Here is a 16,342-nt window from a genome sequence, read left to right on the forward strand (position 1 = left end):
AGAGATCTGTATTTTACACTCAGCCAATGTAGACACTTAAGTTGCACTTTCACTGCTATGTCTTATTTGGAAGAATGTTTTTGTAACCCTGCATTGAAATCTACCTGGTGTTGTGGACCTTCAATTACCAGTTTGTGTTCTGGCAACCCTGCATGTCTTGCCAGTGTACTTTTCTGAAAGTTATTTTTGTTGCCCATTTTGGTCATGGAAGTTTTTTAAGCCTCTGTACATATATGGCAAAATATAAAGGCATCTTAACTGTCACATTCATCACTCGACTCAACTTCTTTTTGAAAACATAGCTGTGTTTCAACCATTGCACAAACTACATTTTATCTTACAAGTAACCGTTACCTCATTGTTGGATGATAAAGGCTCCACCGGTTTGATAACAATACTATTACTATAGATTGGTCATAAACGCAGCCCAAAATATAATTTTGTTTGTTTCGGATATCATTTAAGTTTTCTGCCTTGGACACCATTTTCAATCGAACTCTGAGCGAATGGAAATTGTTGCTTCACTGCATGACAATGGTGCCCATAAAATAATAGTTCATCATGAGAATCACTTTAAAATCACGTTTATTTTCAACCTTTTTCTTGGGTATGGTGATTATGAAGTTCTAACATCATGTTGCTACAAATGATGTGATTGTTACAGGTCACATAAGGTCATCTCCAGGCTCCACACTCAGTGTTAACCATATGTGTTATGATAACATTAGCGCAAGAAACTGATGTGTGCTTGTTTTCATTTTGGGAGAGTTGTAATCTAGTCATTAAAGTAGTTAGACCAAACCTTAATTTTGTTTTAATCTGCAAAACATACTATTGGGGTGCGTCAATTTACCTACCTTCGATGATTTTTAGACAGAACCTTTGTGTTTTTTTTGGCAATGAGCAAAATGTAACATTGGGGTGCGTCAATTTACATACCGGCAACTATTTGTTTTGCACCAAATCAGAAAAGTCTGCATATTGGATGCATGGGTAGATAAAGTGTGTATGTGATTTAGATTTTTAACGCAGCCTTAACAATTTTCCAGTCACATCACTACAATGTCTGCAGTGTGGCAGTTTAAAGTGAAGACTAGCACTAGGGCATCATGCTGCAGACATGTAGCATGATGTCTCACCCAGTTGCATTATCCTGACACCAGGCCAACAAGTCCTAACACTAACCTCTTAATGCTGAGTGCCTAGCAAGGCAGCTGTTAGTAACAATTTTTGAAGTCTTTGGCATGATTTGGCCTTGGTTCGAACCCAAGACCTCCTGCATCCGGGACATATGCTCTAACCACTATGCCACCAGAGTGGTAATATGGATAGATAAAACACTGGGCCATAATCCTATCCAAAATGGACATAGCTTTAAAAGGCACATCTACTTGTAACAGGCAATTCACCTGCCAAATGGCATTGAATTTTGTGTAAGGGTTGTAAATTTTGGCAGATACAAGAAAAGTGGACAGATACACAGATGTAGAGAAAAGGTAACTACCATAGATCCCCACATCTTGATGTGGGTCCCTAATTACATGTAAATTCAAAGTTATCTGACTTATTTCAATAGAAAATACAAATTGTCCAATTTAAGCATGAAAATACTCATATTATGTATCAAAAGATTACACAAAATGGTACTAAAAGCTGCAGGGATGGCACTGGCTTTAAAAAAGTTGTCACCCAAAAAATCATAATACAATATTATCTGTGTATCTCAACATCCTCTGGACCAAGGTAATAATGTCAACATAAGCAGATGTTTAGATAAGTTGGGGGTTGGGGTGGTAGTGCTGGAAATAAATTGAAATTTCACATATAAGTGAAATTTTTAAGAGATGACCTATCGTCAGTGGCTAGGATTTATGCAGAGAGAAAAAATGGAAATTTTGATTAAATGAAGACATCTAGTCTGAAATACACTTGTTAATTGACAACTTACATGTATGTAATACACTCCGCATGTTAAACAATATACATGCATATGAAAAATCCATGAATTCGAGTATTCGCTCATTTGTTAGAAAATTCATGTACCAGTCAAATCCCGTTAGAAAACACAACTCAAACGTATATTTTAAAAAATGGTAGTCGTCATCTGATCTATATCCCATTGTCAACAAACACGTTTCCCGAAACAATTCACTCTGATATTTATTATCCTAGTAGCACATGGCTGTATAGTTGTTTATATGCTACATGTACATGTACTTAATTTGGCCTAGTTTTTGGTCAGCCAGAGACAACTACCATGATGCAGAGACTATCAAAGGGATCAGGCTATTCATAGTGAAATGAAAACATGTGAACAAATTAGAAAGTTTAACATTCTTCAGAGATGTCCCACTTTCATGTAACTCAATGGCAAGATATATATTGTTTCAAATTATTGGAACTTTAATATGGGTTTAAAGCATGACCTTTTTGTTGCAGACAGGAAACTTTCACGGCACAATGTATATGTTCTCATCACTATGAAAAATGAAACAATGCTTTAAGTTTGTTGCCAAATTTCTCTGATCAAAGGTCTTCGACTTGCTTTGATGAAGGTTCATGTGTTACTGAAGCCGCCGCTGAAGGCACTCTCTGAAGGACCAAACAAATGCCTGTTTCTTATTGCTGTGATAAAGTCAAATAACTGTAAAACACCGACAGACAGAATTGTTTTTTTCCTTTGCTTAGTATATATACAGAACAATCAATTATTTTTTTTGGTACATTTTTCAAAAGGGATTTTTTTTCTTCATCATCTGGTAGATTGTAGTCATTTCTGTTCCTGATTTTAGAGGTGATCAATTGTAGCTAGTCAAGTAGCATGACTCTTTGGGTTATATTACCAGCAAAGAGTACTAAGGCTACATATCAGCATAAGTACATTATGATATAATGGTGCCATGTTAGGTTGGTTTGTCAATATGAGCAAAGGATTTGTTTATGTAACAATAGATTCCAGTGCAATTTTATATCCATGTTTGCAGCTTCCTGTCATGGAGTCTTTGAATTTTTCAACTCCAAACCCAAGACTGTATATACAGTTTTTAACAGCCAAAAAATGTCACTAAAAGATCACTGGATGGTATATTTTGTTGCCAATAAGGAAATATTTTTTGCAACACTGGTGAAGCATAGCGTGATCCCTGAGGTGCCTCGCCAGGCACTCATCATCAAGAAGTTAGTGTTAGGACTGGTCAGCTGGTGTCAGAATGATGTGACTAGATGGGACATCATGCTACATGTCTGTGGCATGATGCCCCATTGCTAGACATCACTACAAACTGTGCCACACTGCATACATCGTAGCAATATGACTGAAAAATCCAAATCACACACATACATTTCTATCATTACTGCCGCCATTGCATTTGATCTTTCTACAGCACCTCATTTTTGTATTAGATACAAACAGTCAAGAGCACCCAACGTTTGAGACCTTATATGGAAGACCCACAATCTTCTTAAAGGCCTAAATTCTACTCAGCAATTTCTCAAACATTATTAACTTGACAAGGTATGAATGTTGTAGACAAATGACCACCACACTATCTCATTTTTATTATCGTGACTAACTAGTTTCTTATCATTAATGAGCACATGCAAGTTATATTGTGTTAAGCATCTGGACCTACCAGAGATAACTTAATTTTGGTTAATACAGTATTAGATTGTTATTTTGTCAACAGCAGCCTACTTTGATTACAGAAGGGAAGAAAAATATACAAGCATCAAAAGGGGTCTAATAGCTAAAATGGGCAAGTTAAAAAGACTCCTATGTGAATTTCAGGAATCAAAAGTCAATTTTCATGCATTACTGACTTAAGGACCTATATTATACAGTTGGACCAGCAGGCAGTTCGAGAGTTTTATACTAGCAATCTCTTATAGATTAAAACAAATGTAGATTTTCAATGCTGGTATTTTGTTAAATTATCTTCCACTTACTGTAACTGTGGGACTATTCCAGACCCCTCTGATGCAGGTGTTGCTGGGGAAATAGGGGTCATTGGCCCCCCTGGAGTTGGAGGTGGGTAGAAGCTTGAATTGGATGGAGGCATAAGTGGTGTAGCACCCAGGCCAAAGTTTGGTATTGCAGGTGACATCAATGGGCTCTGAGAAAAGAAAAACAGTGGAAAAAGGGTAAAAGTAGGTAAGAGTCCATGGTAACTCTTAAACAGAAAAAAACCCCACATAATCCTGCCATGGCAAGAAATCTGGACAATAACCTAAAGAGTTAATACATCAATACATACAAAATCATGTCATATAAAACTAATGTATTACATGTGTGTGTAAAATATTAAAGTTAAAACAGCAACAAAAATTTAAAAAGAAAACAACAGTAAAATTTACAAGACATGGAAATGTTCTGACATATTTAGTGGCCAATCTTTGAATTTTTAAATGCTCTTTTTATTCTCTCCCTGAAGTTCTGTAGGTGGTGGATGCTTTGATGTCTTTTTAGCTACTTGCTCAGAAACACCAGAGAAATGGGGTATAATTTGCATTCTATGAGTGACATCGGTCAAATGTCTTCCCAATCTACATTTTTAGATGGTGCTGCAGGCAAGTAGGTTCCTCATTTGGAGTGCTTTTAATTTTATCTCACATTGTGGGTCTATTGTTATGCAGAAAGCATCTGACATCTGAATATCAAAAAGTATTAATTCATGCCTGAAGCATGTGTCATGCCAAACTGTTCACATCAGAAGGATTTAAAAAGTGTCGCCACCAAATTTACTAATAACAACTACTAAGCTGCAACCTATCATGGTACATTTATTTATTTCTATTTTAATGATAAAACTGTTTTTATCATCGTATTTGCATTCAAACAAGTTATCATGAACCTGAAGCAGTGACCATATATAATAATACTAATGACAATAACAATATTATTATCACTGCTTAAAGGATAATAGAATCACCAGAATAATAACAATAATAATGATAATAATAATAATAAATTGTACTTAAAGTATATTTCAATATGAATGTGATGGAAGGTGCTTATGCAGTGCTTTATTGTTTCAAACAGTACAAAACACTACAAGAATACAATTGCAAGTAACCCGTTCCAATATCAACAATTTAAAGTGATTTGTTTTAGTTTGTTTGATGCATGTATACATAATAAGACACATAAATCAACAGTTTTGTTATTTACACACTTTGCACACCAAAGAGCATTGAAATTCCAAGATATGAAATACATAAGAAATTTTATTCAATGATCAGTCTAGAAAACATAAAAAAGCCCTAATAACTCTGGACAAACTATAATAATGACACAGACATTTGAACATACATGTATTTAAACACCAGATTCACACTGTGTCTGATCAATGTGACCATCCTTTTTAATGGAAACTATGATAACATAGGTAACTCACTTTTTCATTGATGCATGACAAGCACTTTTCAGAAAGTCATTGTGACTTTCATTGGTTGAAAACAGACAAAGAAAGTCGGAAATGCAAAAGATCTACTTGACAAAAGCACTGCCTTTCAATATCAGGGCGAAGCAACTGACCAATGTCCCCCATTGTTTTTGTATTTTCTGGAGTCTATTTGCATAACTCTTTTTGGATCACAATTCCAGGTGTTTGAACAGGAATTAATGTGGAACAAGAGTGTTAAATAATACTTTCCTTTTAAATACTGGAACAGCAAGAAGTATTTATTTCAGAATTCTGAGAGGTGTTTAATTTTCTTATGGTCTGAAGCTGTTTTTTGAATACCAAATCTCACCTGTAGTAATTAGTAATACCTGAATAATCAGTCTCGACTTCATGTGAAGTAATACCTAACGATCAGTCTTTGACTTCACCAGTAGAAATACCTTAATGACCAGTCTCTGACTTCACCCGTAGTACATGTCATACCTTGATAATCAGTCTTTTGGCTTCACCTGTAGTAATACTTAACGATCAGTCTTTGACTTCACCAGTAGTAATACCTTAATGACCAGTCTTTGACTTCACCTCTAGTACATGTCATACCTTAATAATCAATTTTTTGGCTTCACCTGTAGTAATACTTAACAATCAGTCTTTGACTTCACCTGTAGTAATACCTTAATAATCAGTCTTTTGGCTTCACCTGTAGTAAAACCTTAATAATCAGTCTTTGACTTCACCTGTAGTAATAATAACTTAATAATCAGTCTCCGATTTCAGCAGCTTACTCATTGTTGCAGAATTCTGAGAGGTACACCATCGTCTTCAAGATGTATTTCCATATATTTTTTAAGTAAACAAGTTGCATCAGAAGTCTCATGAAAATGGAGACATTTGTTTTTAAACAGCATCACAACTGGTAATTGGTGCTGTGTTTTGGCAAGCAGTCTGAAAATGGGTAGACCTTGTTTTATATGGTCATCAATAATTTCATTATGCTCTTTTCTGTATTAACATAGACAGTATGCATTCTGTTCATCACTGAAAGTTGAACAATTATGTAATGCAAATTTTTGGCTCTGAAGAAGAACGGCCGGAAGATGTTATAACACTGCAGATGGTATACGGCCACAAGATGGTATAACACTGCAGATGGTATATGGCCACAAGATGGTATAACACTGCAGAGGTGACCTCCCTGTAATGAGCACTTACTACTGTTGTCGGTGTCATAATTCATAATTATCATAATATCTGTTCTAATAAATACTATATTTTTTTATGAAAAAGTAAAACTTTTGATAAAACCAAACATTCACCAGAGGTCAGCTGGAAGGCCTTTGCAATAGACCATGATATATTACTTCACCGTCTCCAGCATGTATTTGGCATTCATGATACAGCCTTACTGTGGTTCAAGCCCTACTTGGTCAACAGGACACAAATTGTATCTGCAAATGGAATACACTCCAGCCCAGTTGATCTATGTGTGGTGTTCCACAGGGGTCTGTTCTTGGACCTGTTCTCTTCATTCTATGCACTCAGTCGCTCTCTAGTGTCATAGATCATCATCCAGTGTCTCACCAATTGTACGCTGATGACACCCAAATATACAAATCTAGCCACCCAACTGAAGTTGATGCTACCATCCAAGGTGTTGTTGTTGTTGTTGTTGTGGGGTTTAACGCCATTTTTCAGCACAAGATAGGCTATACATGGCGGCCAGTATTAATGGTGGAGGAAGAACCCGGGAAAACCCCGGAAAGAACCACCGACCCTCGAGAAGCTACTGGCAAGCTTTCTCACATACCCACATTGGCTGAATCTTAGACTCGAACCGCCGCAGACAGAGGTGAGATGGCAGTGATCCGTAACGAAGAGCGCTTTAGACCACTCGGCCACTCGGGGCCCCCACCATCCAAGGTGTAGAAAGGTGCATTTCTGATGTGAAATCATGGATGACATGTAACAAGCTGCAGATGAATGATGATAAAACTGAGGCCATTCTGATCACAACACAAAGACTTTCTCATTCACATCCTTTACCTCAAACAATAAATATCAGCAACACCAACATTAAATTCACACAATCGGTACGAAACCTAGGTGTGACTCTGGACAGTACTCTCACACTGCACCAACATGTCATGAACATATGCAAGGCTACATATCTTGTGCTGAGACACATCAGCTCAATTCGCAAATATCTTTCAGTTGATGCCACTAAAACACTTGTGTTCATTGTTACTTTCAAACCTGGACTATTGTAACTCAATTCTGTCTGGTTCATCTCAATATTTGCTCCAGAAATTTCAAAAAAGTTCAAAACACAGATGCTCGGATCATACTTAGAGTACCACAATCAGAGCACACCTCCCCGTTGCTCTGTACCCTACACTGGCTATCCATTTGATCCAGAATCAAACACAAAATTTGTTCTCTTTGCTACGTTTCACTGTCGGACTCTAGTCCAACATACCTATCCGACCTCACCCATGTGTACACACCAGCAAGATACTTATGCTCCTCTTCTGACAATCGTATACTCATTATTCCCACTATGAAAACAAAGTCATATGGACAGCGTTCTTTTGCATACCCACTGAACTTAGACACAAATAATCAATACATAATTACTGATGCCCATGTAAAAATACTCTCTCTCTGTCCATTAATCAAGCCACATGCATTAAAACATTATTAGATGCAGCACTAGGTACCACTTGTGAAAACATTTTTGAAAACAACTTTAGTTTGTAACATTCAAAAAAGAAAATACAAATCAATAAAGGCAAGCTGAAACTCTGATCAAATACTACTAGCAAAGTAGAAAGCAAATATCAGCATCTTTTTGTTAGGGAGAGACTTAAACTCATTCATGAAAGGTTCAAGAAAGGATTCATCCAGGGGAACACAATCTGAATCTCTTAAATTCAGAAACATTACAATTTGTTACTACCCCATATGAATGGCCCTTGCTTTTCTTGTCATGGTAACTCTTATCTTACTTGGGGGTTTTCCCCCAATGACATCAGCAGAAAAATACAAACATCAACAAGAAAATCATCAGAAATGACAAAAACATTTTACTGTTACAAAATGTTTATTTTTATAATTAACAACAAAAATCCTAAGCAGTGGAAATTCACATACTTTTTAAGACCAAGAACATGTATTTTCCCCTTTGTAAATGATCTCCATGAATCTATGCAATGTTCCATTCCCTGTCCTCATGGAAACTATGACCAAGATCATGTATTTTCCCCCACGTAAATGATCTCCATGAAGCCATGCAATGTTCCATTTCCTGTCCTCATGGAATCTATGACCAAGATCTCACACTTATCTTAATCCCTGTTCCAAGACACAATGAACATCAAGTCAAAACACATTTCCATTAGTCCTGTTTTCCATCAATATTTAAGCTCGCTTTTCAAGTATCCAGACATTTTGAATTTGCAAGGTGTTTTCAAGGTCCCCTATGGATCCTGACAAATACATAACTCATATGATGTGCTAGTATGTTCCAGAGGAACCCTGCACATTACTGACGGAATATCTATACCAAACTTAGGGAGGGGCCCCGAGTGGCCGAGTGGTCTAAAGCGCTCTCCGTTACAGATCACTGCCATCTCACCTCTGTCTGCGTGGGTTCGAGTCTCGGATTCGGCCAATGTGGGTATGTGAGAAAGCCTGCCAGTAGCTTCTCGTGGGTCGGTGGTTCTTTCCGGGGTTTTCCCGGGTTCTTCCTCCACCATTAATACTGGCCGCCATGTATAGCCAATCGCGTGCTGAAAAATGGCGTTAAGCCCTACAACAACAACAACAACAACAATACCAAACTTAGGGTGTTACGAAACACCCAAATCAAGATTGCATTGTGTCTACTGTCTCAGGTTCTGGGTTAAAATAAAAAGTGTTGAATTACAAAATCAATTAGAAATTCGTCATACGAAACATAACAACCATATCTCCAATTACTATTTGCTCTGAAATTATCTAGAGTCCAGGACAACATATATATCCCTAACTTGCATAATTAATATTTATATCATAGAAGAATGACTTTATTTTGACAATATTGAAATTAAAAGAGTTAAAAATGATGTTTTAATGTTGGTTGAAAGTAAAACTGGTACATACGCAACCTTAGGTACCTTCATTTATTTCACGTGATATATGCTGACAATTGTTAATAAATGTTCATTGACTAGTTGTTTAATTTTTTTTTATATTATTGAGATATATACAGTAATATTATGACAGTCATGTAACCCAGCATTTGACAAAGGCGGACTCAATGTGACAAATCCAATCTGAATAACTTTATTTTAAAAAAAAACAAAAAAGCTGTGTGTGACTTTCCATGACTTTGTTTGACTTTGCATGATGTCGCAGTGTTCAGTAGGAATGTGCAGTAGTAACTGAATCCTTTGCAGTTAGAATACTATCAGACAAGGAAATCATTGGCATCCAAATTCCCAGTACAACAGTCCTATAAAATCTCTTTGTTTGCAGACAAGAGCACAGGCTTCTGTTTTACTGAAAAATCTGTTGAAACATATTTTCGTCACAATTATATTCCCAAGCTTCTGAAGCAAAACTGAAAATCTCAAAATCAAACTGACTCTTCAATGGGAAGTGGAAAAGTCGGAGTGACTGATTATATCTAGTAAGCATGTATATAAGAACATGTCAATTGTACAGGGATCGTCCTGGGCCTTGCCAATGTCGCAAATTGTGATTTGTTTTCCTTATTGGTGATTAAATATACCATCTGGCAACATTTCTGGCGACAACCTTTTTGGCTGTTTAATTTGTACATGCAATCATGGATTTGGAGTAGAGACATTCAAAGGGACCATAAAAGAAAGCCACAAACTTGGATCCACAATGCACTGGAATATATCTGTTACATAAACAAATCCTTTGTTCATATTGAAAAACCCATCTATACAGTGCATTCATACATCATAATCCACTTATGTTGACGTCTGGCCTGAGTACTGTATGCTGTGATACACTCAGTCATGCTCAACTGACCAACTTCTGAAGATGCAAACAGAAACAAACTATTAATTGAATGATGGTTAATCCTTTTTTTTAATAAATGTACCAATAAAATAGTTTTGCTGAAATTTCAGAGAAAACTGATTACCTCTGAAGTACTGATTGCTGTGTATAAATACAAAACAAATGGAAAAAATCTCAATCAGAATTATAGACTATCAACAGTGCAACTTTCTCATGGGTCTATGAAAGTTTACCGTCACGTGTTCAGCATCTCATCGTAAGAATAAGGTAACAAAATTAACAGCATTAGGATTTAGTGCAAATTCATCAGACAACACTGTCACTGAACCTGATGTTATACCTGACAGACCAACATCATCTACGTGACTGTAGTGATGCTTCAAGTGCAATGTCACATCATGATGAACAGGTCAAATGTTCCTGAAAATTTCTTGACAGCTAAAAACTTGGGTGTCCGTGGCTGAGATATGACACAAAGTTAAAGCAGATGTTCTGTGATATATGTATCAAGGCACAAGTTGTCAATTCATTTACAACTGGTTGTGATATTTTGAAGAAGGAGTGTGTCAGCAAACATGAATCCAGGCGGGGTAAGTAATATATGTTAATTTTGCTCATTGATCTTTTACTTTTGCCATCAATCCCATGTTTCGACTCCAGGGACTCAAGCTATGCAACAAGAAATGCAAAACAAAAATGTTTAGAGTAATTGAAAATAATTTATTTCTCAAAATACAAGAGTGAAAGAATTAAATTAACTTAGAGCACGGTGAATGAATTCCCATTTCCTAAAAGTCCTTTCAATTCCAATAGTTCCAAGAAATCCAAATACATTCCAATGAAAAATGCCCCTTCTGCGCTGAAGTTTCAAATGTACAGAAAGATTTCCAAAGAATTCAAATAGTCATTGAATAAAGTTAGTTAATACCGTACAGTTATTCTAGCGTGTCATTTAATAAATAAATCATTTCAAAAACCAAGTTGGGTGATTGAATCCAAATACACACAGATTGGGACCTACCATCGGGAAGTTTTTTTTGCGGCATATTTAAGCATCATTTTCATTAAATATTCACTGATATTTTGGGTCCAATACATGTGAGATTCTCAAAGGAAATGTTGTTTCTCCCTGTGGAGTGCGTTATCTCACCCCACATGACCCCATTTCATATTATGGTCAGCTCTGCCCAAAAGCTAAAGGTTAGACTCAAGCCTCTTTGACATACTTCAAAGAAACCACCTGTTCTACAGTGAGTGAAAGCACTAGCAATTGCTTGACAAATAACAATATTCTTTTTGTTATAACTAACAATGCCTAAAATGGATGTGAATTTATGTTAAATGTGGTCGCAAGCTACCATACATGTGCTAACTATTTCCCACATTTTATAGCCCACCTTATTTCCTTATTGTTAACTCATATATGCATATAACACCACTTACTAAATATATTTATTCTGAATTAGTTTTCTGGAGGCATATATGCTCTGTGATGTTTCTTCATTCCTTCTTTTAATTTAATGATGGTAATTAATGCTTATATACACGGTAAATTAATGCTTGTCGAGAAAAAATCTACAGCATTCAGTGATCATTCTTGGGATTTAGGAAGCAATTCACTTCAAGCAAAGCATGTAAAGCAATGCAAAAATAAATTTCTGAACACCTGGTTGATGGCGATGTACTTTGTGAAGCTAGCCATCGGGGGGTGTGTGTGTGTGTGTGTGTGTTTAATTCCTGAATGCCATGCAATCAACTGTTGCACTATATGTAAGTTATCTTGCATCGCAAAGTATGATTATAGGGTTATAGTATTAAAATGTCTTTAACTAAAGTTCCTTACAAAACTATAATTTGAAAAATAATATACATAATATACATTTGCTCAATACCTGATGTTTCTATTTAAAAAATGAGAGAGAGATACTGTAGATGTCAGGAAAGTAGATATTTTAGATTTGATAATGCATTTATTTCAGGTGACAACAGTCATACTTATGCACTAACAGTGATGTGTGATGCAAAGACCATGAAAGTAGTGCAAAACAGTAATGTAATGATTTATTTTGTAATATTATGGCTGCATTGCTTGTTGACAATAAAGTAATTACGATCCCATTTTTTCCCCAATTTTCATTGAATATTACATTATTAGACTTGAGAAAATATTCACTACTTGCTCTGGCAATTTTTTTTGAAAATTGGCATCAAAATATTGAGTTTGACATTTTTTTGGGCGACACCTTTTAAAGCCAGGACCATCCTTGATTGTATTTTTTAATATATACATATTAAATAAAGATTTTATTAAAAAAGAAAACAAAATGTATACCATACCTAGGTCACTAAAAGCTAAATGTTACCCTGAATAAATAGTTCCTTTTAACAGTTTCCAAATGTCATACTATAAAAAAAATTGATGTTCAAGACACGTGCGATAAAATGCATATAGCAGATTCCTTAGATAAATAAACAGGATTTGGAGCAACAATTAATCAGCTGTCATCACCTCAAAGATGTTACATGATTACAATCAAATTAAGGTCACGCTCAAACGTTCAACAACACGGATTGATATAATCAATGTATCTTCAATGGCTATAGGCAGTGTAATTGAGTAAAAACAACTTTTCGTACAGTACAAAGAAAAAAGCAAATAATTAGGAAAAATATTTTAATTGATATTATTAACAGACATGACAACGGATGAAATGAAACAGAAATGTAAAAATGACACAGTTATGCAAATTGAAGAAACTAAAGGGATTAAAATCAGAGTGGGGGATTTTGGGGACTTATATACAAGGGCTATGGAACTTTATAAGACAGAAGAGATAAAGCAGGGAGCTGAAACAATTTTAAAAAAAGAAATTTTTATAAATGACAATATGTACACAAACAAGACTAACATTTTACGACAGATACAAAAATGTTATGGGAATTTATAAACACTGCAAAACATACCAGATAAACAAAATGAATAGTATTTAGGGGAAAGGTTATTGTGTGTGTGTGTGATTTTGATTTTTAACGTAGCCTTAACAATTTTTCAGTCATATCACTACCAAGTCTCTGCTGTGACAGCTTATAGTGATGTCTAGCACTGGGGCATAATGCCGCAGACATGTAGCATGATGTCCCACCCAGTCACATTATCCTGACACCAGGCCGACCAGTTCTAACACTAACTCTTAATGCTGAGCACCTAGCGAGGCAGCTGTTAGTACCATTTTTGTAAGTCTTTGGTATGACTCGACTTGGGATTGAACCCACGACCTCCTGCATCTGAGACCGATGCTCTAACCACCAGGCCACCGTAGTGGTTGGGAAAGGTTTTTAATAAAATTAATAGTAACAGGATATATAACTGTGATAAAAGAATTAAAGGGAAGGATATTGAAAAGCCAATCCAGAAATTAAGGTAAAGAAAAGCTACAGGCTCAGATGGAGTAACCTACGAATGGTACAAAATTTTTACTAGGATATTGGAAAGGAAAACTACATTATGAACAACCAAAGTATGCTTGGCAATCTTTATAAATGTATTGGTTGGGCTTTATGTTAAAACACAAAATCTCTATTTATAGATATAATAGTTTAATAAAAATAACAGATTGTCCTAGGAAGCTACAATATATACGTAGGCTTCCGAAAATGTTGGGAAAAACTCAGGCCATCGGAAACAGCCAGCATCAGAAAGGACCAAAACTATTATCAATACTATTTTTCCAAGAAGTTCTCCCACACGTACAAAATCGTCTGCTACCCAACTTAACTTGCCACTAGAATACAAATTCTCAAGAAATTCACTGGCGCATAGTCTGTTTCTAAATTCTTTAGTAATTTTTTCCCCATCAGCAAGCTGTTGTAAACACATTACATCCTATTCATTGTTGTTTCTCTTAAACATAAGATTATTTTTTTTAATAAAATGTTCAACTTTACTAACCTTTTTACAAGATCGATTTTGTTTGCTTAATATATCCTGCCATCTACTGGCATTATTACATTGAATTTTGTAAAACTAGCGATAAACCTGACCTAATTACTCAACTGAAATGCTGATAGAAATGTCCAAAGTAATGCATTTCATTTCCATTGACCGATTAATAAATAGTACATCTTTTCAACGCTGTGCACAGAATAGGCTGACATATCGCAAGTCAGGAAAACAGAGGTGTGGTATCCCCCGTGTCCAAAATTAATGGTATTTTGAACAGAATATTCTGGTGACAACTGCCTCTTTTAAAATGATAAGCACTGCTGTATTTTATTTTCGTCAATCGGTCAAATTCGGAATGTGTTTTGCTTCAGTATTGGAGATGGAAACCTGAAGTGTGCAGAAATACCCAACTGCATTGTACAACAACTTTCGAAATGGTATATTGCTGATATCACATGATTATTGGACCTCTGATGTCACTGACATGTAGGTTGCGAGATTTGTGTAGTCATGTGACTCGGAATGCAAATGGTGAGTTCCAGGTCAAATTTCATCAATACTGTAGTTACATCTCGTCTGTCTATGGATTAAAGATATAACGAATGCTATATTCGCTATTTTTAAAAAATAAATCATATTCCTATCGATTTCTTGCAGGTATATCTAGATCAACGGTCGTTTTAGTTTGCTAGGCCGGCTAACTCGAACTAACCAAAAACATTTTTTTCCTAAAACAAAAATTATACCTATGCTCTACAATCACAAGCATAAATCTTTTTCATGATCAAGATGTACCTGCTGAGGAGTAAGCCCAGTGCTAAACGAGGGAAATCCCTGATTACTGGAATCCATGGCTCAACTCAAAGGAATACTATGAGCGGCTAAATGCAAGGACGAAGTTGTCGAAAAAAAGTGTGCCTCTTGTAATTGCTGTGTGTTTGTTTTGTAGTAACTGAATACAACTCTTTCATGTCAAGAGTTTGTTATTTTTGCTCTGCTGAATTATTAAAAGCGACATTTTAACTGAAATCACTCGACAAATGTGCTCGAGCTATTGCCCTCCACTGACTGCAGCTGGTTTTGTAACGCTTACAACAATTAAAAAAAAAAAATGAATTGTTGGTGCAAATCCATTTCATTTCATGCTGTGTGTGGTATCCAAATCAATCTTTATATTTAAAAATATAAACTGTATAAGCGATAGTTTTGCTACACTCATTTTATTTATACAGTATTTCTATTTTTAATGATATACGTGGCCAAAGATTTGTTGTGTAGAAAAGGTACAAAATCAGGTTCAACACCGTTCCAGAAAAACCGTAAATGTAAACTCGGTTCAAATACACAAAAGTGGTTAACGAAACAAATTTTCAGTTCATTTCACAAATGTAATACAGTGAGATCTATATGAAACGATATAAAATAATTTGGAACTTTTTAATGATCACTCCCATCATTTACGGATGTTTGAGTTAACGGAATAGTTCTTCTCTGAAAGTTGAATGGGGCTGGAAATTTTTTTTTAACCATGTCCTGGTCATTGTATGGTGTTTTAGATTTGTATCTGATGTTATTATCAACAAAATTATTCATTCTTATTTTAAAATTAATTTAGTGGAATCACATTTAGTTGTGTTCATATATAATTTGAGAGGAAATGTTTATCTCAATTATTCATTGGGATTACAAAGTGCTCATGGACATTTTGGACTAAAACATTGCTTTGGGATTATTGTGAATTCATTCAAAGACATTCTGGATTATATTATTGTGATACAGTATGACTATTGGTGCATGGGTACATTCAAGATAATTGGCGGATGCGGGAGGTCGTGGGTTCAATTCCCGGCCGAGTTATACCAAAGTCTTATTAAAATGGTACTAACAGCTGCCTCGCTTGGCGCTCAGCATTAAGAGGTTAGTGTTAGAACTGGTTGGCCTGGTGTCAGGATAATGTGACTGGGTG

The 16,342-nt window shown here is 35.6% G+C and overlaps 1 protein-coding gene across 1 annotated transcript in view; it reads right to left on the reverse strand.

The window, feature by feature from the left end:
* Positions 1-15,459, reverse strand: part of LOC149805517 (uncharacterized) — a 33,638-nt gene extending 18,179 nt beyond the window's left edge. The window contains exons 1-2 of the mRNA XM_089950119.1: positions 15,172-15,459; positions 3,946-4,112 (exon numbers count right to left, since the gene is read on the reverse strand). Coding sequence (XP_089806245.1) covers positions 3,946-4,112; positions 15,172-15,228 — 224 coding nt within the window. The 5' untranslated portion in view covers positions 15,229-15,459. The remainder of the gene's footprint in view (positions 1-3,945; positions 4,113-15,171) is intronic.
* Between the last annotated feature and the right edge of the window lie 883 nt (positions 15,460-16,342).

This window comes from Sinohyriopsis cumingii, chromosome 2 (assembly GCF_028554795.1).
Source record: "Sinohyriopsis cumingii isolate HCF-2022 chromosome 2, ASM2855479v2, whole genome shotgun sequence".
NCBI classification, from domain to species: Eukaryota; Metazoa; Mollusca; class Bivalvia; order Unionida; family Unionidae; genus Sinohyriopsis; species Sinohyriopsis cumingii.